At 38.0% G+C, this 27941-nt stretch overlaps 2 protein-coding genes across 4 annotated transcripts; one reads left to right on the top strand and one right to left on the bottom strand.

Annotated features, from left to right (window-relative positions):
* Nucleotides 1-313: 313 nt before the first annotated feature.
* GPATCH11 (G-patch domain containing 11) lies at nucleotides 314-8179 on the top strand. Of its 3 annotated transcripts, XR_001922281.2 has the most exons (10): nucleotides 314-520; nucleotides 618-844; nucleotides 1720-1761; nucleotides 1841-1961; nucleotides 2685-2775; nucleotides 3954-4058; nucleotides 4786-4867; nucleotides 5443-5528; nucleotides 7043-7093; nucleotides 7996-8179. XR_001922281.2 is itself a non-coding variant. In XM_008932770.3 (9 exons), the coding sequence occupies exons 1-8, from the start codon at nucleotides 474-476 to the stop codon at nucleotides 5496-5498; spliced, it is 771 nt and encodes a 256-aa protein (XP_008931018.3). In that variant the 5' UTR covers nucleotides 314-473; the 3' UTR covers nucleotides 5499-5528; nucleotides 7969-8179. The 3 variants fall into 3 exon arrangements, 2 of the variants coding, with proteins under 2 accessions (XP_008931018.3, XP_017940747.2); XM_008932770.3 differs by lacking the exon at nucleotides 7043-7093 and having other exon boundaries at nucleotides 7969-8179; XM_018085258.2 differs by lacking the exon at nucleotides 7996-8179 and having other exon boundaries at nucleotides 7043-7942.
* On the bottom strand, nucleotides 6728-27383 carry EIF2AK2 (eukaryotic translation initiation factor 2 alpha kinase 2). Its single transcript, XM_008932771.3, has 15 exons — nucleotides 27012-27383; nucleotides 23303-23417; nucleotides 22071-22234; nucleotides 21167-21269; nucleotides 19357-19439; nucleotides 18323-18407; nucleotides 17825-17859; nucleotides 17512-17646; nucleotides 16961-17080; nucleotides 15603-15710; nucleotides 13735-13927; nucleotides 11742-11867; nucleotides 11076-11171; nucleotides 8409-8471; nucleotides 6728-8328 (listed from the first exon to the last, which is right to left on the bottom strand). The coding sequence occupies exons 1-15, from the start codon at nucleotides 27113-27115 to the stop codon at nucleotides 8209-8211; spliced, it is 1650 nt and encodes a 549-aa protein (XP_008931019.1). The 5' UTR covers nucleotides 27116-27383; the 3' UTR covers nucleotides 6728-8208.
* Between the last annotated feature and the right edge of the window lie 558 nt (nucleotides 27384-27941).

The raw sequence follows: 27941 nt of genomic DNA, 5'->3' as shown, positions 1-27941 counted from the left end.
CAACCCGCTCCCGGCCCCGACGCACCCCGGAGCACCCGCGGCCCCCGCATTCTAGGGAAGCGGTAAGAGAAGCGCAGGCGCGAGTCGGCGGGGCCGCCCCGCGCAGGCGCCGCGGTGGTGCGGCGGGCGCTCGGTTCCCCTCGGCCGCCGCAGCCCCCCGCTGCCCTCGGCCCGCGGCTCTGTGGGCGCCCCGCGGCTGGGCGGAGTCCTGGGCAGGGAGCGGGCGGTTTAGCGGAGCGCGGGAAACGCCTGGGGCGTGAAGGCGGTGCGCGGGTGCCCTGGCGTTGGGAGTACGGGCCCTGGCGGTTCACTTGTGTTCGTGCATCAGCCCCCCTGTCCCGCAGGGCCGGGGGGCGGCGGGGGGCGCCTCTCCGTGCGAGAGTGGGCTCTGCCTTGTGGGGAAATAAAATGCCCGGTAAGGCGTACTGACGGTGTCCACAGGCAAGGGGCCGGCACAGGGCGGGCGTGCCGACATGGAGGGAGATGAAGAGGAAGACTACATGTCTGATTCGTTTATTAAGTAAGTAGCTGGCTCTTTTTTTTCCCCGCTTTTAAGTGATTTTAGGGTTATGGTTTTAAGAAAAGCTCTAATATTTGCTGGAATTATTAACTCCCAGACAGGATGTAAGGCCAGGCTTGCCCATGGTAAGGCGGGTAAAGGAAGCTATTCAGAAAGAAGAAAAGCAAAAGGAAGCCAATGAGAAGAACAGGCAAAAGAGTATAAAAGAAGAAGAAAAAGAGAGGCGAGACTTGGTGTTGAAAAGTGCGTTGGGCAACGAGAACAAAGGCTTTGCTTTGCTCCAGAAGATGGGCTACAAGAGCGGCCAGGCCCTTGGCAAAAGCGGTAAGCTTGTTGCTGTCTGAAGTGTGTGCCTATATTCAGCTGTACCTTTACATTTACGGACTGCAGCTGTCCGTAACTTTCTTTGGGGACACGGTCAATAAGTGCCTCTCAGAGAGCCCTAGCGTTACTGAACTGTGAATGTGTTGTGACAGAGCAAAGGACGAGAGCGAAACCCTAAACCCAAAGTAAAAACAGTACAGGCTATTGAGAGATGAGAGGGAAGAGCAGTATTTGGAGCTCGATAAATGCACTTCCATATCTGCATGCCTGCAGAAATTGCATGAAGGATGTTTTGATGGTTTTGCAAAGCTAATAGTGTTCCAAAAAATGTGAACCCCTCTCTTGGAACTTATAGTTGGAGTCTTCAGAAGAAATTGTGCACACTGGCCTACCCTTATGAAGCCTAAATAGATGAAGTAAAATCAGTAAAACAAGGCATCAGTAACTTGCTGTGCTGGGTCTCTAGCAGACAATTGCAAACAAACTGGCCCAGACATTGTTTTTTTTCTTCATCATTGTCAAGTTGTGAAATTCTAGACTGAAAATGCTATAGAAGGTGTAACAAAGCAGTCTTCATCACAGACATGTTATACCTGTCACATCAACACCATTTTCTTTTAGTTGGGTCACGTCCTGAAGAAAACATTTAGGAACCCAGCAGACAAGCCAAAAAAGAGAGGGAGTTCCAGTTCAACTGCATCATTTGTAGTGCACTAAATGTATATCAATTTGTGATTTTTCAACTTCCAGCCAAAAAAACACAAGAAAATCTACATCTTTCATGGCAAAAGCAACTTGCCTACTTGAATACACTGCACAAATTGTACTTTGAGAAAAACTTAATTTCTTTAATTGACTTATTTTTTCTTTCACAGGAGAAGGCATTGTTGAACCTATTCCTCTGAACATAAAAACAGGTTTGTGATGCTTTCTGATTTACTTAGTTGGGTATCAGAGCTTCTCAACTGGTTACATCCATCTTTTGAACTAACATAGGCAGAAGTGGTCTTGGTCATGAGGAATTAAAAAAGCGAAAAGCTGAAGAAAAACTGGAAAACTATAGACAAAAACTCCATATGAAAAAACAAGCAAATGAACAAGCTGCAGATCAGTTCAGGTAAAGTCATGTAACTGAATTCCAAGCAATGTCTAAAAAACGATTCTCTTTATGCTCTAAGTTTACTTATTCTTTTATTGTGTTACTATTTTTGAATGTTTTCAATGAAGGATGGGAGTTACAATACAGTGTAATTGTTTCTCAGTTCTAAACAAAAAGTTGATGAACACTGCAATGCTAAAAGCATGTGCTGCATCATTTAGTTTTTTGTTAATAACGCAAATAATATACATACTAACCTTTCTCAAGTCATTCACAACTTTTTAAATTGGGGAATCATGCCATCTTTATCTGGATTTTACATTTAAAGTCTTGAGCAATGTCCCTACAACGGTTTTAAAAATCAGGGTAAATTTGTTAAGGTTGTACTGGTTTTGTTTTCTCCTGATTTGCATGTAGTATGTGGAAAAGGAAAGCCTAGAGAAGGCTGTATAATTTGCAGATGTTTAGTGAAACATTTATGTCTGATGAAAACCTGATGAAGAAACAGTGTTCAGTGTAGTATGATCACAAAAGCACCATCTTGAAGTTATAATTCTGAAGAAATAAAGGTGTGCTCCCACAGAAATAACATCAGAATGTCTTCTTCACTCATACGTTGTCATGGTCTGAGAGAATCAGTAGGAATAGAATCTTACTTTTTCTATTTTACAGCTGTGGACTGTAATGCATGTCTTACTGTGTGTCTGCCTGCTTATTTACCTCTCTGCTTTTTCTTAACAGAATAAGATTCAAAAACAAACAAGAAGAACGTAAGATGGAAGGGGACCTGCGAAAAAGCCAGAGGGCCTGCCAGCAATTAGATATGCAAAAAGTGAGACCTGTGGGGTTTTTGGAGGGGTTGGAAGGAAGGGTTATAGGTTAGAAATACAGGCTACAAAGTAGTGATTAAATTCTTGGAAGTTGTCTAAAACTGTGGGGTAACTAGCCTGAAGTCTTAATGTCTGGCAACACTTCAGCTCTTTTAAAAAAATAAGAAGTGTATGTTTGCACCATTAAGATAGTTGAAGGTGCACACCAACTTCATGGTAACTTATGTGAGGACCCATGTTTTTGCTCCTGTATTCTTATGGTTACTTCTGAGCTGTTTGCATATCTTTCAGTATCCAGTATCAGGCCATCCTAAATGATGGCACTGTTTGCCTCAACTGAGGAAGCAACACCATCACACAAAGGTTGATGGTGGGAAGGGACTCTGGAGGTAATCTTGTCCAACCCTCCTGGTCAAGCAGGGTCACCTAAAGCAGGTTGTCCAGGACCATGTCCAGGCAGCTCTTTAGTGTCTCTAAGGATGGGAATCATCATTGAGGGAATTAGCAGATTCACCAAAGCAGCACTTAAACAAAAAATCCAACCAAGCAACCAACAACAAAAAAACTCACAAAACTTAAGTACCTTCTACCTGCAAGGAATAACACAGGTAATAGGAGTTGAACTACTATAAATTTTTGCCACTTGAAAACTTCAAGGTTTTTTTTGCTCTCTTAACCTTTTAGAGGTTAATACCACCTCACAAGTTCTGCTGAGATTGTTTGATACTACTTAGTTTGCTTCAGATGAAGTCATCTGAATTAAGCTTAGATAATCTTTGTTGACTCTTCTTCCTTTAACATTACCTGAAGTGGATTAGGAAGCACCATGTGATCTCTTGACAAAATAACTTGGGGCAGCATGTCTTTAACTGATAAACATGGGTGTCTGCTCACAGCCTTGGTGGGAGATAATGTTGCAAAGTAGCCTCACACATACCAAACACAGATGGAATAGACTAGTTGTTAGCATGCATTTCATCATTTAAAAAAAAAAGTGAATAATCCTTCTTGTGGATTGCTGTACTTAGTTTCTCACTACAGCTTTAGTAATCCTTGGTTATACTATACATGCAAGTTTTAAAACTTAAAACCAGTTTCTAGAAGGTGAGGTGTTATTTGGCACCTTACAAGGAAACCTACAAAGGCAGATAACATCAATTTAAATCTCTCATTATTTAAGGACATTGAAGTTCCCAGAGAGACTTGGTTTTGGATAGAACCTGAAGAGGAAGACAAAAAGGATGAGGAAGACAAAGAAGATGAATGCACAAGCTCAGACTTAAGTGTAAGCTCTGCAACTAAATTAATGGCTTGATTCAGAATTAAATTTAATAATCCCTTAAACAGTATGTATGTATACATATATATATATATAAACAATATATGTATACATGTCATTTTCCAAGCTGTAGTGAAGGGCCTCTTTGCAATCTCAAAGCAGTGATTCTTATAGCAGTTACATGATAAAATATAAAACATTAAACCACTGATTTATTGCTCATCTGTTTTGAGGCTGATCTATGCAAGGTCATAGTTACTTGCTTTTGAGTTTTAATTTTGGATGCCTCATCTGATGTCTGAGATTGAATTTTGGAATCACTGAGTAATTTCTGAAAATGCTTTGCCAATCATCTCAAGTTGGACACAGGAAATTCACAATTTTTGAGAACTAGGTTACACAGTCAGAGATTAGGTGTGAAAAAATCCACAAAAGATCCTGTATACTTGAAATCGGGTAGCTAAGTAATGTTTTTAGGTAGCTCTCTTTAGTGCAGATTACTTAGCTGGAAAGAAGGATGAGCAAACAACAGCAAACAACAGTTAATTTTCCAGAGATGATGAATTCCTGTGCCCTATTCTACTGATTTGGAAAACTTCATGTCTTACTGAGCTACAGTGTTGTGTAGCTTTTCAATAGCAAAAGGTTAAAAATTTATTTTAGCAAACCAGTAGCTTAAACTGATGTATGTCATGTGAGCCCCAGATCATTGCATTCCTGTATATATCTGTAGGTATCAGAAAAGCTACACATCCTGACAGCCTACTTGAGAAAAGAACACTTCTATTGCATTTGGTGTGGAACAACCTATGAAGGTGAGAGTAAGCCAGTCTTTTGTGTTTTGCTTTGTTTATGCAACTCAAATAGTAGATAATATGCCTTGTGTTTCTCTTACGGCAGTATTTTAAATTTACATAGCAAATTTATCTTGCAGGCTACTGGTTTTGCATAAAGCTTTGTACATTTTGATTGTAAGGCAATTTTTAGGTTTACATTCACAAAAAAACCCCACAACCAAACCAAACAAACAATAAAAACCCCACAAAAACCGAAACAAGCAAAAAAAAAAAGAAAAACTAAAAAGTACACACCAAAACACAGCCAACCATATTGAAATTTATTTGAATTTCTATTTGTATTAATTTAGTTTTGAGAAAACAAAATTCAGATATTTCATACTATGTTTCTGAAACAATTAGAAAACTATACATTTCCACTGCACCAAAGAGGATGGAATTTTTTTCCTTGTTTTAAAACAAATTTGGGAGTTAATATCTTGTAAACTTGAATTCTATTTAATCTGTTTTACATGGATTCTACAAATATTTCTAGCAATCATTTTTTCTCCTCTGAGCTGGAATTACTCACTTTCTCTCTGCTTATCCTTTAGACTCTGAAGATTTATCTTCAAACTGTCCCGGAGACAGTGCTGCAGATCATGACTAAAACCTTTCTAAAGGAAGGAGTCCTAAATAAGTATGTATAATCCATAATATCTTTTAGAAGGTTTGGAGCTGTGTTATACTCAAGAATTCACACCAAAGTACACAGAAGAACAGTTAGGTTGACAGATTAAACTCACATTTTCTGTTTGATGCACAGTTTAATAGGAATTAAAACTTTGTATTTATAATTGAACTACCATAATTGAGAGGTAGGTTAAGCCTTCCACATCTTTTTTTATGCCCCGCCCAACTGAACAAGATCAGCCAATAATAAAATTCAAGTCTGAGGAAGGGAATAAATATTGGCAATCCCCTTGTTGTATAATGTGTTAAACAGGGTTTTTCATCTTTATGGATATGACTAAATATCAGATTCTTTTTGCTTACTATCTTAAACTTGGGGGGAAAAAAGAAGTTTGTGAAATATTACAGTGATGTTATTTGAACCAATATTCTGTCGTATGTGAAGGTGCATATTTTACATAACTAAAGAAAACTAGATCATGACGTTGTGTTTTCATTTTCTTAATATAAAAATACATTTCAGTAGAACTTTTATTTTTAGGAAACAGCAGTTGCTACTGTAAGTAGCCATTAATAAAAAGGTACTGCTGAAGTATACAAATACTGTTGAGGAAAAATGTATCAAAGCTACTGGGACAAGCTCGATATTATGTAACAGGAAGAAGATAATGGGTGCTCTGTCCAAAAACTGTAAAGGATATTCAGACAAAAGATTGTCACATATCCACCCTCATATTATGAATAGCTTTATAGAATCATAGAATTGTTCAGTCTGGAAAAGACCTTTAAGATCTAGTAAAATCATATATGGCAATTATATCTCAATGGGTAAAAGAGAAGAGAAAGTGGGTAGTAACTAGTAATATATGTGGGTGAGGATATAATTTCTCACAGATCTTGACCACTGCAAAGAAATATTAATTAGCCCATGGGAAGGCTCTGGGAAGACCTTACAGCAGCCATCCAGGGGAACCTACAAGAGAGCTGGAGAGGGACTTTTACAAGGGCATGTCGTGTAGGATGAGGAAGGGAATGGCTTCAAACTGGAAGCGTGCAGGTTTAGATTAGATATTAGGAAGAAATTCTTTACTGTGAGGGTGGTGAGGCACTGGAGTAAGTAGCTCAGAGAAGCTGTGGATGTCCCATCCCTGGCAGTGTTCAAGGCAGTCTGGTCTAGTGAAAGGTGTGCCTGCCCATCCAGTTGGAACTGGATGATCTTTAAGGTTCCTTCCAACCCAAAGCATTCTATGATTCTATATGTATGATTCATGATAATGAGAAAAAAAGCCCAGAACTGCTTAAGGCCTTACAAAAGTATGTACATTCAGATTCTTATTTAGCAACAAATATTCACAGTAGAACAGCAATAATTTGCATAAGATTATAAAAATTAGCATGCATTCATTTACATTATTCCTTTTAAGCAATCACCCACTTTGAACCCATTTAACATTTCAGGAAAGGCATACAGTACTTTACCTATTTTTCTGATTAGAAATCTCTCTTCATTTGCCCTTATAGAGTTATGTTGGCTCTACAGCACTGAACAGTTTGACAAGATACAGCTCCAAGGCAAGCAGTTGGAAGGACTAACATGCCTGTCTTTTCGCCCTGCTCCCCACCACCCCACACACAATACTTTGAGTTCAGGCAACTCTGAACTCTTTGAAGTATATAACTGAAGAGTAACAGAAAAACTGCTGTTAACTTTTGTGGGGCTGACAGTGGAACCACCAGAGGTATTCAGTACACTGAATTAAGGGTTAGGCATTCCTCAGTATTATAATAGGGATTAAAACCTAGCAGCATAGGAAGGAATGTTAAAAGTGCTCTCTCAGCATAGGACTTCAAATGATTACTACTGAGGAAACTCTGGAGAATTTTGCTATATTAATAGCACCTTAAGTGTTCCTTTCAAAAAAATAAAAACAAACCAAACCATCAAAACCCAAGTTTTTCAGAAGTTTAGAACTTTCTCAAGTAGATTTCCTAGAAGCTGAACATTTAACATTTAAATTCTTAAATGCTTACTTTAAAAGTATATCTTATTAAATTTTAGAGCACTGAAGGTGCTAGGTCATCAACAGATGTAAACAGATAAAAAAGCTCACCTTACAGTACTGAAATTCAGTGAAGAATAACCCATGCCTATTCCTAGTATCTTTTTTACCAAAACTAGTCTTAGTTTTAATGGGAGCATTCCAGTAATTATTAAAAGTATCACTGAAAAATCAGAAAGGTTTGAGTCACATACCAGAAGACAGCACTTCTTCCATGGAAAGCAACAGATAACCTCAAAGAATAATGGATGCAGCACCACATCCAGGGATTTGCCACAGGCCAGTTAGCACTTAAGCCCATCAACATAATCTTCTAACAGAAAAGGACTAGGTTCTTTTACTTATTTGTAGAATACAGTTCAGCTCATCCACAACCTGTATTTTCAGGTAAAAATTGCAAGTGATTTCTTGCAGAAGTATCCAGTCCTGGTCTGGAGCCAGTGGACATGAGTGGTGATGTGGCCTTCGAGCTGACAGACTCGACAATGGCAGGAAGGCAAAGCACCAAGGAGAAGACATACCCCAAGTCTTGCTGTTGCTTCTTACATCTATTGTTATTTTGTCAGTTTCAATAAATCCATGAAACTCTGGATTTAAACACAGTCTGAAAGCCTTTTAAAAGGGCATTTAACAAGTATAATTTTTAACTGACTTCTCTTTATCAACAGACTTGACAAGATCAAGTATTCGAGTTGCAGAGGGTCTCTTGGAAGGGTCTGTTGAAAGCATCTTTTTGATTATGGATGCCTGCAAAAAAATTTAAATGTCAATAGATTTTTTTTTTTAAGTAAATAAAGTAATCAAAATAATATATAAAAATCCCATACCTTTGGTGGAAATTGGTTGGTGAAACTCTTTGGAAAATGACCTTCTCTAACAGAAGGCCATACCTGAAATTCATAAAAGAGAACAGTTTTAGTATGCTTTCTTTGATTATATTTTACATGTCTACCTTATGACCCATATAGTTTACTGAAGTAATTAGGAAACCACAAATCTACAAGAAAGTAAGTCTTCAAAACGTAACTGTAAACAGTTTGAAAGTTTCTTCCATTTAGTTGTACATTGTTTTGGTTTTATGGACTTTTCATCAACTCTTGTTCCTTTCTAAGCTTAAAAGCTTTGCACTCTACAATGATGTGTTTGTTTCAGCAGTCCTCTCTATTTCAGAACCATTATCCTTCTTTCCCTAATTTAAAAGTAGTGGATTTATATCATCTAACCACATTGAAAGAAAAGAAAAAAGCAAGGCAACTGAATTTCCTACTTTGGATGTTACCGATTGCAAGCCAAGCAGGTGTGCTTCCATATTCAGTACCACACACTGAACTGAAGTATGTCACTGCCAAAAATGCTATGTGGAGTTCAAAGCAGCTAACATGTAGAGGATTTCTAATTACATGCTTTAGAAACTGGGTTTGGGTAACTTTTTTTTTTTCCTGTACGACTCTGTCTCTCCCATCATCCTCAGAGGCAAGCTCGGGAATTGCAGGCGGGACGAGTAGATGGTGAGGTGGATTTACAACTGGCTAAACAGCAGATTCCACAGTATAGTGCACAGTGGCAGAGGGTCTAGTTGGGGGACTACAGGGACTAGTCCCCCAAAAGTGGATACTGGGTCCAGTATCGTTTAACTTGTTCGTCAGTGAGTGGGATGGAGGGGCAGATGTCTCCTCGGCAAGGTCGCTGATGACACAAAGCTGGAGGGAGTGGCCAATACCCCTGAGGGCTGTGGAGCCCTTCAGAAGGACCTTGACATGTTGGAGAGATGGGCAGGGAAGAACCTTCTAAAATTCAACAAAGGCAAATTCAGGGTTCTGCGCCTGGGAGGAATAACCCCAGACACCAGTACAGGCTGAGTGCTGACCTGTCTGTAAGTATCTAAAGGGAGGGTGTCAAGAGAATGGAGCCAGTTTCTTCTCAGTGGTGCTGAGCAATAGGACAAGAGGCAGCAGGCAGAAACTGATGCACAGGAAATTCCACATGAACATGAGGAAAGAATTTCTTTACTGTGCAGGTGACCAAGCACCAATACAGATTACTCAGAGCGGTTCTGGAGTCTCCCTCACTGGAGATATTATGAACATAAGCCCGAGTAACATGCTCTAGGAGGAGACCCTGCTTGAGCAGATAGGTTGGACTAGGTGAACTGTAATGGTCCCTTCCAACCTTACCCATTTTGTGATTCTGCCATGATGTAGCTTCCTGGGTAAAAAGAGCAGTCTACTCAATTCACTTGTTGTTAACTAGTGTAATGTCTGCCTGAAGATGACAGTTTTGTTCTTACACTTAGCTATGCATCCTGAATCATTAGCTAGACTTATGGATCCTATGGCCCTTATAACCAGTATCCAGTAAAACAACAGCTCCCATGGACTTCCAGGCTTTTTCCCTACTCTTCAGCAGTAGCTTTAAGCCTGTGACCCTATCTGCTGGGGATCATCAGCTGAACCAGTTACTCAACACAAAATAATCATCAACATGATGTTCTTTCAGCAGGACTTGCCAGCTAAAAGTTTATCATGCTCCATTAAGTGAAATTACTTTCTAAGGTAATGCAGCAGCTGAAGACCATCCTAGACTTTCCATCCGCATACCTGCCTACAGTGCTCAAGATTTTGATACTTAGGGAAATAATAAATAATGCCTTTCCAACTCTAAATACCATGGGACTGTGCATGCATTTGCAGTCAGCTGTGAGCAGGAACAAAGTATCTTAGGAGGTACTGCAAGGTGGCTGAATAGAACCAGCTTGAAAAGACACGCTGGTATGATTTTCTCATACTGGTAAAAGGATCCGGCTAACAGTGTTCAAAGTCTTCTTGTTCTGACCACTGTTACTTTAGACAAGACACCCAGCAGCTACATCACTGTCCTACAAACATTTAGGTTTGTGCATATGAGCTGTAACAATAATAATGTACAAAGTAGCAATAGAAAGCTCAAGATGCGTAAAAGATACCTTTTCAAAAAAAAAAAGCTTAAGTAACACTGAGTTTCTTTTTGAAGTAACATCTTTTTCACTTAAAGCTACTTATTCCAAATCATTTTCATTTTGAAAAACTGCAAGTGTTTTGCCTTGGTGGAAACCTTGTTCTTACTCCACTGTGCAGTGAAGACAAGCATGGCAGAGACAAAACTCACCCATTCATAATTTTTATTTTCTAAAATTAGAAAACATCCGCTTCAAGTTTCTGATCAAACAGAAAGATTTATAAGAAACAATATATTTTTTAGCTTGACATTAATCTTTAGCATGCTCAGGCTTTAATGTATAGGTAACAGGACATAGGAGAAATAAACTGTAATATTTCTTCAGTTATGACATTTCAACTAAGGTGTGAGGACTTACAGGCCTTATGGAAATGAATTAAGGGGGGAAATGTAAATGGAGACTCTAGATACACAGATTCCTTCTAGTGTGCAATCAACATGTAATCAGCAGCAAGGCAAAACAATATCAGAGTTCTTTTTTAAATTTAAAGATTACATACCTCATTTTTCTCATGATTAGTAAGTGCTGAAAGAATTTCAAACCATATTAGTCCCAGTGCATAAATATCTACTTCCTTTCCATATCTGTCCCCGAACTAGAAAGATAAGAACCAGAACAAAAAAAGCATCAAATTCAACTGTATAGCAGCACTTCCTAAAGCAAAATTTGAAGTCAGCAGAAATTTCCACCCCAATGCTACAGGACTGGCCCTACTCAATATCCTTATAAGTCATTAACACTTGCTGCCACAGACCTAAGTAGTGACTATTGTATCACCTTAAACATACAGAAATTTACTTCTACAAACCTATATAGATAAAGCATGCCAATATTGCCCTGTGACAAATAATGAAACAAATAGAAGGACTCAAATGCCACAGTTAACAGAGGTCCTAAATTAAAATTTAAGTACGTATGCCTGGCAGCCTGGTTTTGCAAAAGCATTCCTTACAGCATGCAGTGTCAGACTGTAGGTTAGCCCAGAGAAAAAAACACTACCACACTGGCAGACAGCTTTGTCCAGAATACAGTTATCCTCATATACAGTCATACCAGGGAACTTTAGGCAACTTGCTTTAATACTGAGATTAGGATTTAGAACATCCAGTGCTGAATTTATTGTTCAAATCTAATTACAGAGACACTAATATAGCAGGATAATTACCTGTTCTGGTGCCATATATGATTTTGTTCCTATGTTCTTAGTCAGAGTCTCATATGCCACAGGAGTCACAAGACCAAAGTCACCTATTTTTATTTTATCATCATGTGATATGAAGATATTCAGAGGCTATATATATTAATATTAAAAAAAAAAAAAATCACCATATGAGCAAGGTTTATCATCAAGCATAATCAGCCACAGAAGTGTTCCCCATAAAATTTGATAACTGTTCACAGCAAACAGCATTAAGAAACTGATGGGGTGGGAAACAGAAAAAAGTTAAATTAAGTTTCAAAACCACAAACTAAATTTCAAGTAGTATATTCTGGAGTACCTGCACCCTTTTTTCCACTAGCTCAGTCATAAGTATCATTTAATGCTCTTCAAATACATCATGCATATAACATTTTATATCCAGAAGTGCTTTTCAGTCTTCAGTCCTAGCCCTGGGATTTGATACACTTGGAAAAGTGTTTAGGCTCACTAATGGAATTCCACTCAAATCAGGGTTTCTCCTAGGCACAGCAGGATAATCTGTACTAAGTCAATTGCAGAGTTAAGGCTTACTACAGGTGTCTCGGAGTATCACTTTTACATTTCCATTGAACTTCCCTTTTTTAAATTTGACAAAGCGTCATGGCTTACACCCAGTTGGCAAGTAAGCACCACGCAGCTGCTCACTCACTCCCCATGCCCACAGTGGAATGAGGGAGAGAATCAAAAGTAAAGCTTTTAGATTGTGTTAAGAACAGTTTAATTATGGAAACAAACGTAAAATATAATAATAATAATAGTAAATAATAATAGTGATAGTAATAGGATACAAAGCCAAAATAAAACAAGGAAAAACAAGTGATGCACAATGCAATTGCTCACTATCTGTTGACTGATGCCAGACCCTTTCCACAAACCCAGATCAGCCCTTCTTCCACCTCCCCCAGTTTATATACTTGGCATGGCATTCTATGGTGTGGAATATCCTGTTGGGCGGTTTGGGTCACTTGTCCTGGCTAGGTTATCAACATTATTCTCATCCTGATTCCAGAACACAGCACTGTACCACCTACTGAAAAAATACTAACTCCATCCCAGCCTAAACCAGACCACAAAGTGATAAACAACTAAAAATAGAACGGTATATGTTTCAATGAAGTTTCCGAAAGAAGATAAGAAACTACACTTCGGAATGGTTTTAAAACAAAACCAAATAGCCTCATGCTATCTTTTACTCAAAGAGGTTCCAGTGGACCGTAAGGCCAGGAGATACTTAATATTCAACAGGAAGAAATCTTTGTGTGAATAATGCCCAATGCAGTTGTTCTGTTCAAGTCCAACCATGCCCACACATATTTAATACAGTACCCATACCTGGCTACACTATTTAAAGGCTCTTTTCCTACCAGGCACAAATTATGTCCTACCAGGCACAAATATCAGCTTGAACCTATCCTGCAGCTTTGATTCTGGGATATGCCATATTAAAGCCCTGAAGGCTTTGTCCTTTATAATCTTTATATTGAAATAAAATCTTCTTATGAAGATGCACATGTAGAGAATGAAATTCTATCCAGAACTGTAGCATTCAAATATTTATATGCATACATGGACAAAAGCAACTAGAGTATGTTGTTACCGAGCACAGCACAGATAAACCTGTCCCTTTACAAAATGGCAAGAGCAAACTTCCTAGACTTTTATTTTTCCCATAGGCAGTCTTGTGACCCAGTAACACACTGAAAGTGCCTGGTAACTGAGGACTACTGATTTTTTGAACTATTGCATTCCAAGATCCTCCAGTTTACCTTTTGATTTTAGGCTGAGGTTCAGCCAGTTGCTGAAAAAGAATTAATCACTAGTGATATCTGAAGAGGCACACTGCTAGGGTACATAACAGCGTGAACAAAGACTATAACAATTTAACATTTAAAATTCCAATAAGTAGTATCTTCTTTTTTCAGGTTTGGTTTTTTTTTTAATTACTCATCCTACTTACCTTGAGGTCTCGATGAATTAACTTTTCAGAATGAATATATTCCACTCCTTTCATTATTTGTAAAAATTTGTTTTGTGCCATTTCATGATAGTTTTGGTGTTCTCTATTCTCTCCAATCCACTTTTCCAAGGTCCCTTTTTCACAGAATTCCATTTGGATGAAAAGACAGCGAGTTGTTTTGTCTGAATTCAGGCTTCAAAAGAAAATTACGTACCATATTAAAATTGGCAAGATACAATTGTTGCTAAGTCATCAGTGATCTTCAGATTCCTCTTCTTTAAAAGAGCCTTTTTGTTAATAATTTTTTTAGAGTTCCCCAAAACAAAATCTGCAAGTCCTTTAATTTTAAAAAAGACCCTAGACCAATATGGATTAGATATAAATAAATAGGACTGCAAACCAGAGAATCCCTGCTCAGTTCCTACCTATCCCTGTAATACTCCTAATGTTTTGCTTGCTTCCTAGTTCACACTGAAAGTTTTCAGAGTGCCCAAGTTCTATTTCACTCATACCTAGAGGCATGTCTTATATAGGAAGAAATAGCACTGTCCTTGGCTCCCATCTTGGCGTGTAGGAACTGCTGCAAGTCCCTGGCAGATATTCTCTATTCCACACAACAAACACAGCATCAGCCAGCCTTCCTCTCCTACCCAGAATGATCACATTCTTTCCGACTCTGTCCTGTCAAGAACATAGTGCCGGGACCATCTTTGACATCAGACTGCTAGAGAAACCCTTCCGAGATCTAGATGAAAGATATTCACCCCCTGACAGCCTCACACTTTCCAGAAGAGTTCCCTCACTATCAGCCCATGGGATAGGCTGGAGCTGGTAAGGGGAAGGACAATATGAAGAGGAGCAGGCACCACTTCTTCCTGTGTGTACTGTGTGGTCTGAGTACCCTGGAATATAGCTGCCTGAGGCACTGAAAGAACAAACATTAGGTGGCTCAGGACTCTGTAGCCTTGAGGTCAGGGTACTAATTCCAGGCTGGGACCTCAGCTCTGAGTACTATTTTTTTCTGTCTTTGACACAATAACCGTTCAATGTAAAATACATACATGATATCGAGGCTCCAATATATTAATGACTGGGTTTTGACATGAGACTTTTTTCCTCCCTTTTATTTCTCATTTACTGAGCACACTGGAGAGACATTATGCCAATCATAATTTTGAATGCATTAATATTTTATGGCTTCAGGTAAATATGGCAACACATCTGAAGGATATGAATTTACAGCTAGAGAAAAAAAGCTTCCCACAGAAGCTTTGTAAAGTTAATAGTCTAATTTACAAGTAAAACTCTCACCACAGTCTTCCCAGAAGTCTTAGTGTTGAAAGACTACCTCTAAATTAAAGAGCATTTCATTTTGTATTTCTGTTCTAAACAACCAAAATTGTTACAGGCATCATGGCTAAAATGCTAACTTAAGAGAAATAATTAAATCTATAAGAGCTATTGGCTGACCAGTACTTATTACAAAAAGGAAGCTTCTGATTGGGAATTAGGCAGCCAACTGTCAGTCTTTTAGTTTCTGTTGCTAATTCTTGCCCCAAATTTTGAGTTCTGCATTCTATACTCTCCTCTATATATTCACTAAGTTTCATATGTTAAGAGAGAAGAGAAATATAACATTATATAATGTATCATATTAATCAATTAAAAGAAGGTATAAATATACTTAATTTTATACAGCCTGCTGCTGGAAAATACTGTGCCTTTTTTCCTAGCAGTAGGTATATAAGCATGTGTATGCATTTATACTTGTACAATAGCTGGTAACCAATCATCAGCCTTTCACTTTACAACATAAAATTCACTATGACAAACAAGTTTGTGAGTTCAAACTACTATTTTGTTGTTACCTTGCATCTTGACTAGTTATATGGTCATACCCTTTCCAGCTGCAATGATACCGCACTATGTTTTCATGTGTAAGTCTTGCCAGTCCTTCTGCTTCACGCCTTACATTCCTATTACGAGGAGAGGAAGGAATTAAAAAAAAAAAAAAGGCATTTCTCTATTACAATGTCATAGTAAGTTAAATAAAAGACACGACATCAAGTAGCAGTATACAGACAGTTTTACATTAATTTAGAAACAAAGCATATTATTTGCCTTCACAAAGGTTCAAAGTTCAAAATCATAGTGAGAAATTCAGTGGGTTTTCTTTCATCTGCTCAGTTATTCAAAGTGCAAAAATGGTTTCACTATATTAGAAATTAAATCTCCACTCAAAAAAAGCAGATAGTTGCAATGCATAACATTAGGTCACCAAACACAATATAGCAAACAACCATGTTTTGTTTTTACCTCTATGAAGTTTGTCTATATAGAGAGAAGTCAGTACAAATACTCATGAAGAACTATTACTAAATTAGCCCTGCAGTAGTTGTTGTAACGTTACCTAGTGAAGCAAGTTCAAACTCATAAGCAGACCAGCAGTCATCACTTGAAGAATCAGTTGAATGTTTTTAGTATAGTTCTCAGGATTGAAATACCAATTAAAATAACATATATTTGCAAAGAACACAAGAATCTGAAGGGAAGTGTACACATCACACAATTTAAGGACAAGTATCTCCAACAACTTGAAATTTTTTTCAGTGGATTGCCTAAAAGAGATTTTTTCAGCTGCTGATAAAATATTCCACTTGATACTAGTAACAAATAATTACCTTAAAAAATTAAGATCATCATTCTCTGTTGAGATTTATAAAGAACAAGTAACACAGTGTGAGAATAATGACTACATGGATAGAATATAAAACACTTTCCAACTACAAACCACAAAACTTGTTACTTGGATTTTTCTCTATTTTCCCTAATTGTAGTTGTTATGCATTACCGATGTGTAAATTTTCCATGTAACATATCATAACAGTGCTGTTTTCAATGTTTTACTAACCAGCAAGTTTTCTTCAAACACATTTTCAGTATTAACAACCAGAGCACTAGTGTGTTCAGGGAAAGTAGAACTTAACCAATCTACAGTTTTACAGCTCCAGCAGAATTATCCCATTACATGCAAAAATTAACAAAGTTGTATCCCATTTTCAGCATCACTTAGAAATAAAGAAAACAGTTTTCCAGGAAGAATAGACAATTAATAATGAAAATTGCTTAAATGCTCCCAGGATTGTTAAAGGGAGAAAATAAAGTATTAAAATATTGATTAAGGTTGTCCTAAAATAAAAAGCAGAAGTAAATATACAGTACGTACTTTGTGAATTCAACTCGTTTGATTGCATAGGTTGTCTTATCGCACTTTGATGTTGCCTTGAAAACATTCCCAAAACCACCTTCACCAATAGGCTCTATATTTTTAAAATTATCAAGAAATCTTAAAGAAAAAAAAAAGCACGATTATGTTTAATATTAAATTTACAGGATATAAAAATAATCCTGACAGATACAATACATCTACAGGATGTATCATTCTACAGGAATCACTTGACAAATCTATAGGTCTAAATCATAGTCTGGAAGATTAAACAAACAAGGGAAACTGACCCTTGCGAACATGTTGGGTAATTACCCTCTCACATCTTCATACAAATGATGTTTGGCCATCAGCATTAAATACCATTACATGCCAGTTTCAAAATTTCCAGGGGGGGAAAAAAAAATAAAAAAATCAAACACCAATTTTCTTTGAAAGTTCTTTTTACAGCAGTATTTTCCCTCCTTGTCTCATAAATAAAGGAACAAATCTAGATCCCTACATACTGTAATTGCCATACAAATATTATTAAAGAACCAAATCCTTCTTACGTTTTATCAACAGTGTGTGGATTTCCGTTCCCTTTTCTGGTATTCGTGTCCACATCTGGCAAACTTTCATCTGAATCTGACATATTTTTTTTCTCTTCCTCTTTTCTTACATTAGGAAAATTAGCTGCCAATTTTCTGTAAAAAGGATAAAAGAAAAATTATTTATAATGAGCCATTTTTCTATCATGTGACAAGAAGAGAAATGTACCTCCCAAAAGTGACATTTCTTTACTAGATACAGAAACACTAAAGTGATTTGCAATATAGTTTACAGGAGATAGCAATAAACACATACCTAGAAATAAACACATACCTTTTGGACTTCAGGGCAGAACTCTGTGCATTTCTCTACATGGAAAAGAGAAAAAAGCCTAACTGAGATAACCTGAATATTTTCACTACAGTTGGCTTAAAACATGTCTGAGAATGTATCTAGGAATTGCCTATAAATATGTTCATACCTTAGGTAAACAATGTAATAAGAATGAAGCCATATCTCAGCTTTAACTTTTTCACACATGCTATGCATAACTTTTATCGTTGTTCCCACAGAAAAAATTGAGCTTAGTTTGATCCTCTTTCTTGGAAGTACTGCCCATTTCTTCAACAGTACATGAACTGAGTCCACAGTACAAAAGCAAATGACTAATGGTTAACAGTAAGAATGTACTGAATATTTTTAGGAAAAATGCAGATGTGTTTTCTAGTGATTAAAGGATAAAAGAACAAACTGACATTACATTCTGACAAGAAGCTTGCCCTATTCATGGTCTAAAATGTAATTAGGAGGAAGACCGTTTTCATACTATACCTGAGAAGGTGAAAGCTTTTCACATACTGCCATGTCTTTCATTTTTTCTACCAACATTGGGGCTGAGTCTTCAAAGGAAATACTGCTTTATTGAAAAATAGTGGACTATTTTTAGGTGAAAGTAACACAATCATAAATAAAACTGCCACAAGAAAAGAAGTAGTACCAACATTTACATAGTTTTTTAAAAGTGAAACGTAAGAAAGTATTAACAATCATGACTGATTTAAACTACCAAACTTCCTGCTGGAAACCTACTAAAGTAACACCACTTTGTAATATACTCCTATATTTCTACATTATATGATTCTATGACATCTAAATATCCATAAGTTATATTCTATTATATAGGTTAAATACAAATATTTATTTCAAGGTAGTACAGCCACCTCTAACATTGTGCAACTATAAAGCAATCAGATATGTACAAAGAACATAAAAGAAGGGGTAGTGGCACTACAGCCAAACCACTGGACACAGAAGGCTTGACCTAAGGTTCCCAAATCACAAATGAAACTTTATGTATGTTCATTTTCTCTCGCTAAGCAAATTTTTCCCTTCGGTGGAAATTAAGAGTTAAAAAAAAAAACCACAAAAAACCACGACTAAAAAAGGGAGAGAAGAAAGCAGAATATGGAGCACAGGAAAGTACTGAAATGGAATTATACTGAGTTCACAATTGTGTCACAATAGGAAAATGAGTGTCAAAACAGCATGAAATAATGCTACTGAATGAGGTAGGTTAATGCATTTACATCATAGTAAAAATTATTCTGAAAGAACTACTCATGGCAAAATATAAATATATCAGAAAGCTCTAAAATTATTATAAGCTCACCCATATGGACTCAAATAAAATTGCATGAGTACAATAAATTTTGCTCTGAAGTTGAAGGAATATAAATTCAAATTAAATGGCTTTATACTGCAATAAAACAAACTATGACATATTTTATTTGGAATTAGATCACACAACCCTCTAAGATGATTGGTAAATACATTTTGTTATCACATCAGCAGTGAACCCAACTTACTTCGAATCAGACTCAGTTGGCACTTCAGAGGAATTACTATGTATGCTAAGTATTGAATTGCCATTAGATTTTTCAGTTTCCACCTGAAAATAAGAAAAGCCAAAAATGTCTAACAAAATCACATAGGCAAACCCCTAGTGCAAAACTTGCCATTCAGAGAGCGGAGAGGGAAGATTACAAGGTTCTTAGTGGAAGTTTTTAACTGCACTGAACATTCAAAGCCCTGAAGAAGAAAGGCATCTACCCAATTTCCACCCAGAGAAAGGAAACACAGGGCCCTGTCACAGTGATCATACTATACAGACACATTTACAGAAGTAAATATCTACAGAAGTAAAGTCTGGATTCTGTTTAAAACCAGGGCAAGAGTAAAAGATGAAAAGCAAATGTTTTCATTGTTTGTTGCATATGCATATGCCTATGTGATATACATAGGCTTTGATAAATGTAATCAGCAGAACTGAAAATCTGAGCACAAATTGACATTCAATGTCTTCAGCATGAAAACACTGCAAAGTCTGTAAAACTAAATTGAGGTTGACTACAAAACAAAAAAAATATCCCAAACACTTATTAGAGGTTCTTTCACTTCCTCCCTCCACCCATGTCCTAAGAGCATAAAAGTAACATTAAAAGCAACACCTACAATTGATACAGACCATAACCTGACAAAAAGTAAACAAACCATTTTTTTTGTTTGTTTCATGGTTTTCCATCATGGTATCTTGGAAACAAAAACACAGGCTTTATGTTTCAATGATAGCCAACAAACAAACCCCATTTTTTTAATTTGGGAGTATTGGACTTTTACTACTTTTTACCAGTTACATTTTGTTTGTTACACAGACATCACTGAGAATTAATAAAAATTAAAACCAAACCAAAGCAACCCACCCCAAATTTACACTAATTGGTACAGGAGTTCTGCTTGAGGTAGTAAATTTCAGACTTTGATGAAAATGCAAAGGTCCATGAGTTTGCAACACATGGAAATATTAAGAAAGAATCCTAGAAATATAACAGGCCATTAATTACATGGTTAACTTAAAAACAACAATAAAAGAAGCATTGAAAATTCACAGTAACTGCCAAATAATTTAAAAAGTGCTTTAAAAAGATTTCTTCCCTCCCCCACACTGCCATCCTTCAAGTTAAACTACACTTCATTTAAGTTAGTTCATATATTCTGTGCATTTCAGAAGTGGGTTTGAATCAGTATGGGAATTCTGATAAATTTTTTGCACATGTGGAAATAACAATTGCCAGCATGAAGACAACAGCTCTGCTCTCCAGAGGATGATGTCAGCAGTTGATTCGCTACACTCTGCCTTGGAACACTACAGAAGGCAAATCCTGTTGATTCTGATTCCTGCTTTTGCTTTTCTCACATTTCACAATAGATTTGTGATCCAATAGAAGGCAGTAAGAGACTCATGTTCATAGCCAGACACCTCAACAGCACTTCACACAGAAGACAACTGGTATATTAGTCAGGATTTAGAAATTTTTAATATGTATGGATCCTTGAATGACAACATACAAGACCCTATTCTGAAATACAGAGAGATATCAACTGCTAGATTTTTTTTAATCCAGCAATTGAATAGATAAACACAACAAATTCTACCAACAGAATCCTGCAGCCCAGACAACACACCAAAATATAGGTGGTTTCCCTCTTTAGTGGAATCCATGGAATATGCTTTTAAATACAATGAGGATATCTGTTCAAAGATTAAAGATACAAGATTTAAACTTCTGTCTTAAGAGTAAATATAGCACATAATGTTAGAGAGCCTTTCTTATTTACCTTCTCAAATGCTTGTTTCGCAGCAGCTTGTTTTGCAGCAGCTACAGTAGGTCCAGTGCCCCTTCCATACACCTGACCACTAATTGTACAGCTACAAGAAAATCTGTCAAATACAAAAGGGAATCAAGTCTTATATCCCATATGACAAGTCTTAATTTAATGATTTTAAACACTATAGTCAATTGACATCATAAAATGGCAACCTGAAATATACATCTTCAGGACAGTATTCCCAATATACATTTAATCTAAGTAATAATGGTAGACAATTAATTTGATGTGCCTTTAAGATAACTCACTTTTAGAGAGTGACTATTTAGCACTTTTTAAGGCTGAGCTTCTCAAAGCAATATATCATACACACTCTCTGTCACAAATTATCTGCAGTTTAGGTTTTAAAATGGCTGATTTTGCAGGATAAGAGAGGACAAATTTTCCAGCAGATATTATCAAGAGACTTAAAATATGTAGATATTCTTTATCATCCTGCACCTGTCATTAACTGGAACATTTCTACAACTCACTGACTGCAATACATACACAAAGAGACACAAACAGGCTCCTTGGCACTTGATTCCTAGAAGTCTCCAAGACACACACCCAGAGGTTCACAAAGTTGCCAGAGCTACAACCAAGAAAACTGATGATTTTCAGCACTGACTACCATTTTATCATCATGCAATCTCTTCTCCCGCTAAACAAACTCGGTCCTCTTAGCCTCTCCTCCTGTGGCATATCCTCCAATCCCTTAACCACCCTAATGGCCCTCCACTGGATTCTCTCCAGACCAGCTCTGAATTTGTATTTCTAAAGATTCATCTAACGTGGCTGAAGACAACTAATGGTAGCATTAGTAAATACAACAAAGTCTTAGAAGGAAGTAGGAAGACAAAGTACATCTTACATGGGAGCATGGGCATCTCCAGTACGAGTTCTTTCACGATAATCAACTTGTAGCCGTGTCCTTTGTGCAAAAATATTCAGTAGACTGACATAGTCTCTGTCTGGTTCAGGTGATGAGATTGTTTGAGTTGTTGCTGATTCTGCAGCACCCATACTTGAAGGACTCTGCAAACAAAATAGGTAACTTAAAAACTTAAGCTTAATAAATACATTAAGATAAACAATGCCCAAGATCTAATATAGCTGCGAGGTTTCTCAGCTTTTCAAAATACTCGTAAGAAATCCCAGGTTGGCATTCATGGAGTCCCTTGGGGCCAAGGACAAACATCCTAACCCTAAAATATTACTTTTTGAAAGAAATGTAAATCCAGTTTTGCAAGTACTACACCTATGTCTTTAACAACCTCTCACCATGTCTCATCCCACTTCTTCTAGGAAAAGACAGGGTATGAGCTGTGAAGAAGGGATAGCATCAGGATGTTGCCATTTAGCAAAGGTTGTAAATGCTCCTGTGCATGCACAAGAGGAGAAAGCAGGACTTTTCAGCTGTCTCATGATTAAGCAGCATCATTAATATATTAGCAAATATGCTGCAATTGTGTTAACCATATGGAAACAGGTAAGGAAAGATTTCTCTCAAAAAGTGCTAAGAAGCATTCAGAGTCAAAAAGAAAAGAATGGCTATCACAAAACACTTGGCAGAACATTGGGGAGCAAAATTCAAACCTCAACTTAATCAAGGATAGAATATATAACCAGTTAAAACGTAAAGAATATAATGACAAGGAAATAAGGATGAATCAGAGCAAGTGAAAGGAAGCAATTTCATTAGTGAAGTGGCAACAGACATATTGGGCAATGCCCTGCAAATGTGTTGAGGACATTGAATTACTGAACAGTTGCCTAGATGAAAAAGGACCACTATCCCCTCTGGATACACCAAGGCAGCTTAACAAAGGCAAATACATTTCCTCATCCTCCCATAACAACAGAGGAGGAAACACTCACAATACTACATATCAACCCTGTAGTAGAATAATAGGAAAAATAATTCAGTGGCAACAGGTAGAAAAGTGCTGAATAAGACAGAACAAAGATAACTTAAGTAATTGGAAACTTTTCTGAATTAAAGAAAAAAAATGACATTTTATTGATAGTCTACTTTGAGACATTAATCTGAAAACTTTACTAGCCAAAAAAAACCCCCAAAACTTACTCCTGCTATTTACTCACCTGTTTCTCAATCATTTCCCACGTTTTTTTTGCTGCTGCTCTTTTTGCTTCTTTCTTACTTTTACCAGTGCCCGTACCATATTCCACATCATTTAGTTTGACCACAATTGTGAACCTGCAATGAAGGAAACTTTTCTAAAGCATTGTTACATTTTGCCTCATATATGCTTAATAACCTTCTCAGATTAAATTTTGGTTTTATTATCTACAATAATATACTGCGAGGTATTGAACTATTTCTGTGTTTTTATTATATCCAACTCCTGGTTATCATAATTCTTTAGTATAAATATATTAAAGTGTTTCCCCCCCTAGTCACAAATGCATGTACTTTATTAGTTCTAACAGTATGTTTAACTGCTTAGCTGCTTTTTAAAAGCAAAATTATTTAAATTTTTAAAAGCAAGAGAGTGCATGAGGTCAGTATTTTTACAAGAAAAGTTGTGAGGCCCTAACACCAGGACACATCTCAGCACTGCAAAACTATACAGAGAGGAAAGATTAGCTAATCTTGATTTCATGAAACCAGATGTGACATTACATTCACTTTTAATACCCTGTAATGTACACTACTTAGTAAGTGCAAAAACTGTGTCTGGTGCTTTGCAAGAGATGAATTTAAAGACAGCCATGAACAACAAACAAACAAGCAAAAAAAAAAAAATGCAAACAAAACAAAGAAAAAACAAAACAAAACAAAAAAACCAAACCAAAACAAAACCCACAAACAAATGAACAAAAAAACCCCAAACACCATCCAGTCATGCCCCTCCACACTCAGCTCCTGATCCCTTCCTGCTCCATCCCTCCATCACACCACTGTGCACGTGCTGCTTCCCATACAGTAATTCCATGAGTCAAAATGGGGGTCTGATGAAGCTCAGGACTAACTATAGTGGATCTGCCTGGGATGGAGTTAACTTTCTTCAGAGCAGCTGGAATGGTGGTATGTTGTGGATATGGGACTAAAACAACATTGATAACAGCGTTTTGCCTATTGCTGAACAGTGTTTGCACAGCACCAGATCTTTTTCTTTTTTCCCCACTCTGGCCTTCCAGTAAGTGGGGGGGATGTGTGAGAAGCTGGGAAAAGACACAACCAAGGCAGCTGACCAGATGGATATTACATGCCATATGGCATCACATTCAGCAATAAAAGCTTGGAGATGGAGGAAGAGGCAACATTTGAGGTTATAGTGTTTACCTTCCCAAGTAACCATTGGGCATGATGCCCCACTTACATGGAAAGAGCTAAATATCTGCCCGCTGATGGGAAGCAGTAAGCAAATTCCTTATTTTGCTTTGGTCACACATATAGCTCTGCTTCATCTGTTAAACTGTCTTTATCTCGATCCACAAGTTTTTCTCCCTCTCAGCTTCCTGATTCTCCTCCCTGTCCCACTGGGGGGAAGTGACTGAGTGGCTGGCTGAGAGTTTTGCTGCTGCCTGAGGTCAATCCCCCACAGTGCCCTAATAAGAAATGGTTGGATTCAGATAAATCAGTCCTTATCCGGATCCAACCTGTCCTGCAGCTGCAAATTCCCTAATGTTTCTGCTACTGCCTTTGCACAAAAGGCAACAGAAGATAAAACAACCAGATTTCTGCCTTTGGCAGCAGCACAAACTCGCAACAAGTTAAAGGGACCGTTAGAGCCTCAAGGTAAGTCAGTCTTCAGAGTGCAGTGGAGCATATAGATGCTCACAGCCAACAAGATGGATTCACACAACAAAACAGTCCAGGTATAACACCATAAGCTTCTCCGTGGGATAATTTGTCTCAAATAGTGGAATGACTTTAGGAATTCACTTATTCCATTATTCCCAAATTTAATTCTCCATTTCCCTTTAATGAAATGTTTGCGTGGAAAGAAATGCAGATGCAGAATAGTGCTTGCACTCATTGTGTAAGCAAGGCTTAACAAGAAACCTTAAGGAGGTAAACAGTAGGACAAGGCACATGATAGTGTGCCACATACTCTACACATAGGAAACAGTAAACAAACAAATGGACAAACAAACACATGAAAGAAAGATCATTCTTTAGGAAAGGGTTTGTTAGTCAACCCATACCTAAATGCTGAATACTACACGCATTCAGTTATTATATTGCATCCAAAATTCACCCTTTTGTTTAAGCATCCTGAAGAAATGTGCAGTCAATGACCAAAGAGTTCATTAGCTGAGTTGAGGATTAGCTGAATGAACGTTACATGAATTGGTTCCAAAATTACAGTCACAATTATTCACCATGAACCCTGAGATAATAAGCAATTCCCAGATTTGCTAGGTTTAGGCAGGACTGGCTTAGTTTTACACACACTGCATTCCCAGCCCAAGAAAGCTTGCAGCCAGTCAGGACTGGGCCATCCTGGGTTCTCTTAAACCTTCTTAAACTGTGTTCAGCACTGACCCTGTCAGACATTGTACTGGAAGCAGCTACAGCACCAGCTATTTCAGCACCATGTCTCAAACAACTGCATGAGATAAAACACAGCACTGAAGAGTTAGGGAGCCAGCTCAGTACCAGCAGTGGCCAGTGTGTCCCATTAGCAGGCAGAGCACTGGGAAAGAGCATCACCAGGGCACTGAAGGAGGTTTACACCAGGCATCACTGTAGCCAGACACTTTACACTGTATCCTTGGAATAGGCCAGGTTATCTAGGATTTTCCTAGATACCACTGTCACACAGTGGGCTGAGCTGTATTTGTGAATGTAGCAGAGCACACAGAAAAATATGAAAAAGCACAGATTTGGAATGTGTATAAATTCTGTCAGTCACGTGCTGTGACTTTTGAAGCACAAAAATGTAGCTCTGTGACCAAAGCTGTGGCCGTTACTGCAATAAGGGTTACTTTTTGAGTTACATGAGCCACATGGGGAAAAAAATTAAGATAACTGATTAACATTTGAGACACAGATAATACTCTTTATTCTGGGACTACAGTCAGGTCTAAGAATAAGTCTATGTAAACAGTGCTGGGTGTCTACAACATGCAAGACATTAAAAGACACATATCAGTTATTAGCATAAGGCTTGTCTTCATGCAAACTAGCAAAAATATAAGAAGAAATCACACAAGGAAACACTATAGATTTTGAGTGTCTATTATATTTGGCAAGCAAAAAAATAGCAAAACACTATATCTGTGTTAAAAAATAAAATATGTTCCATCACCTGTAATTGTCTCTTAAAGGGAAAACAAAACTTCTTAGGTAAAAGACCCTTTTCTTTTCTGTTCTCTTTTCTGAACAGATGTTCAAAAACAAACTACACATCAAACACATTGGTACACAATCAATTAACATACACTCAACCTTTATGGTTAGGTCAACAACGCTTTGTAAAACTAAAGAGAAATCAAAGTACTTAAGTTAGCATAGATCATAAACTGAACTACATGCTGCAAACCAACCTACCTCCTGAGAGATTTTATGGCAGATGCATAACATACTTGAAATACAGTTACTAGTAACAAGTGCATTGTTGTTGCCTTACGAAAAAGAGCTATCATCTTTGAAATCAGTTTTCTTCCCAAACTCTATCACACAATGTCCTCCCCATGCATCTACCACTCAATTTATGGTTTCAATCAGCTCTCTTGCTGCATATATTCTTTCAGCAAATTAACTGTTATGACTGCAACCTTTGTCCAGTTTGTTCATCACAAGAAGAGCCCCTCTGGTTATTGATATACATAGTGAACTTACTCAGGATCATGAGGTAGGCCAGTCATCGCAGCAGTGTCATAAAGCAGTGTAAGTTTATTTATTTGACAGTAATGGTTGATCTTCTCCATACATTCAAGATCCATTTTGGTGCAATCTCAAATAGATTCTGCAAAGTAACAATCAAAGATTTGTCTGTGCCTCTAGGCATAGAATAGAGACAGCCCCTACTCCTGGTAGATCACTGCTGTGATGTAAAATAGAAAACTGGTGCCAGTAACGTTCATAGAAAATTAATTCGAATGTCTAATTCAAATGGTTAATCTGCAACAGTTTTTGAAGAGTCATTGCTTGGAATAACAATTTTAGAAAGCAGAGAGGAGTACTTAGCGATTAGAGAAGATTTCTTAGCAGATTTCTTGACAGAAAAAGACAGAAACATTCGCTGAATTCTGTGGGGGTAGAATAATCAGTTACGTTTCTCCAGAATTAGAATCGCTTCCTTGAAAGGGGAGCCTAGCGGCACTTGAACATACCTCTTCAAACCGCGATGACGGGCAGCCAGGTGAACTCTGGCTCCCGCCCGCCGAGCGCCTCGGGCCAGCGCCGCTCCCGCCGGGTGCAGTAGCCCCGCTCGGTGGGACCCGCCGGATCCCCTGCCCCCTCCCCGCCGTTTACCTGCGAGCCGCAGCAGAAGCTCCAGGACCCGCAGCTCCAGCAGCCGGAGCGGTGCAGCCCAGCCTGGCGCCGCACGGAGTTTCGTTTCTCGAAGCACCGCCCGCTCCGGTGGAAGCGAAACCGAAAGGGCGGGCGAGTCCCGCAGAGCGGGGCGGCTCCTTCCCGATCCCGCGGGAAGTCCCGCTCTGCCCCCGCCTCACGGAGCGGAGCCTCCGCCGGCTTCGCTCTGCCCAGCGCTCCTGAACCACGGGGGAACGAGGGCAGCAAGGAGAGCGAGCTGCTTCGCAAAGATGT

This window comes from Manacus vitellinus, unplaced genomic scaffold (genome assembly GCF_001715985.3).
Source record: "Manacus vitellinus isolate BGI_N305 unplaced genomic scaffold, ASM171598v3 scaffold_8_pilon, whole genome shotgun sequence".
In the NCBI taxonomy this organism is placed as follows: domain Eukaryota; kingdom Metazoa; phylum Chordata; class Aves; order Passeriformes; family Pipridae; genus Manacus; species Manacus vitellinus.
This window is presented reverse-complemented; position numbering and strand designations above follow the sequence as displayed.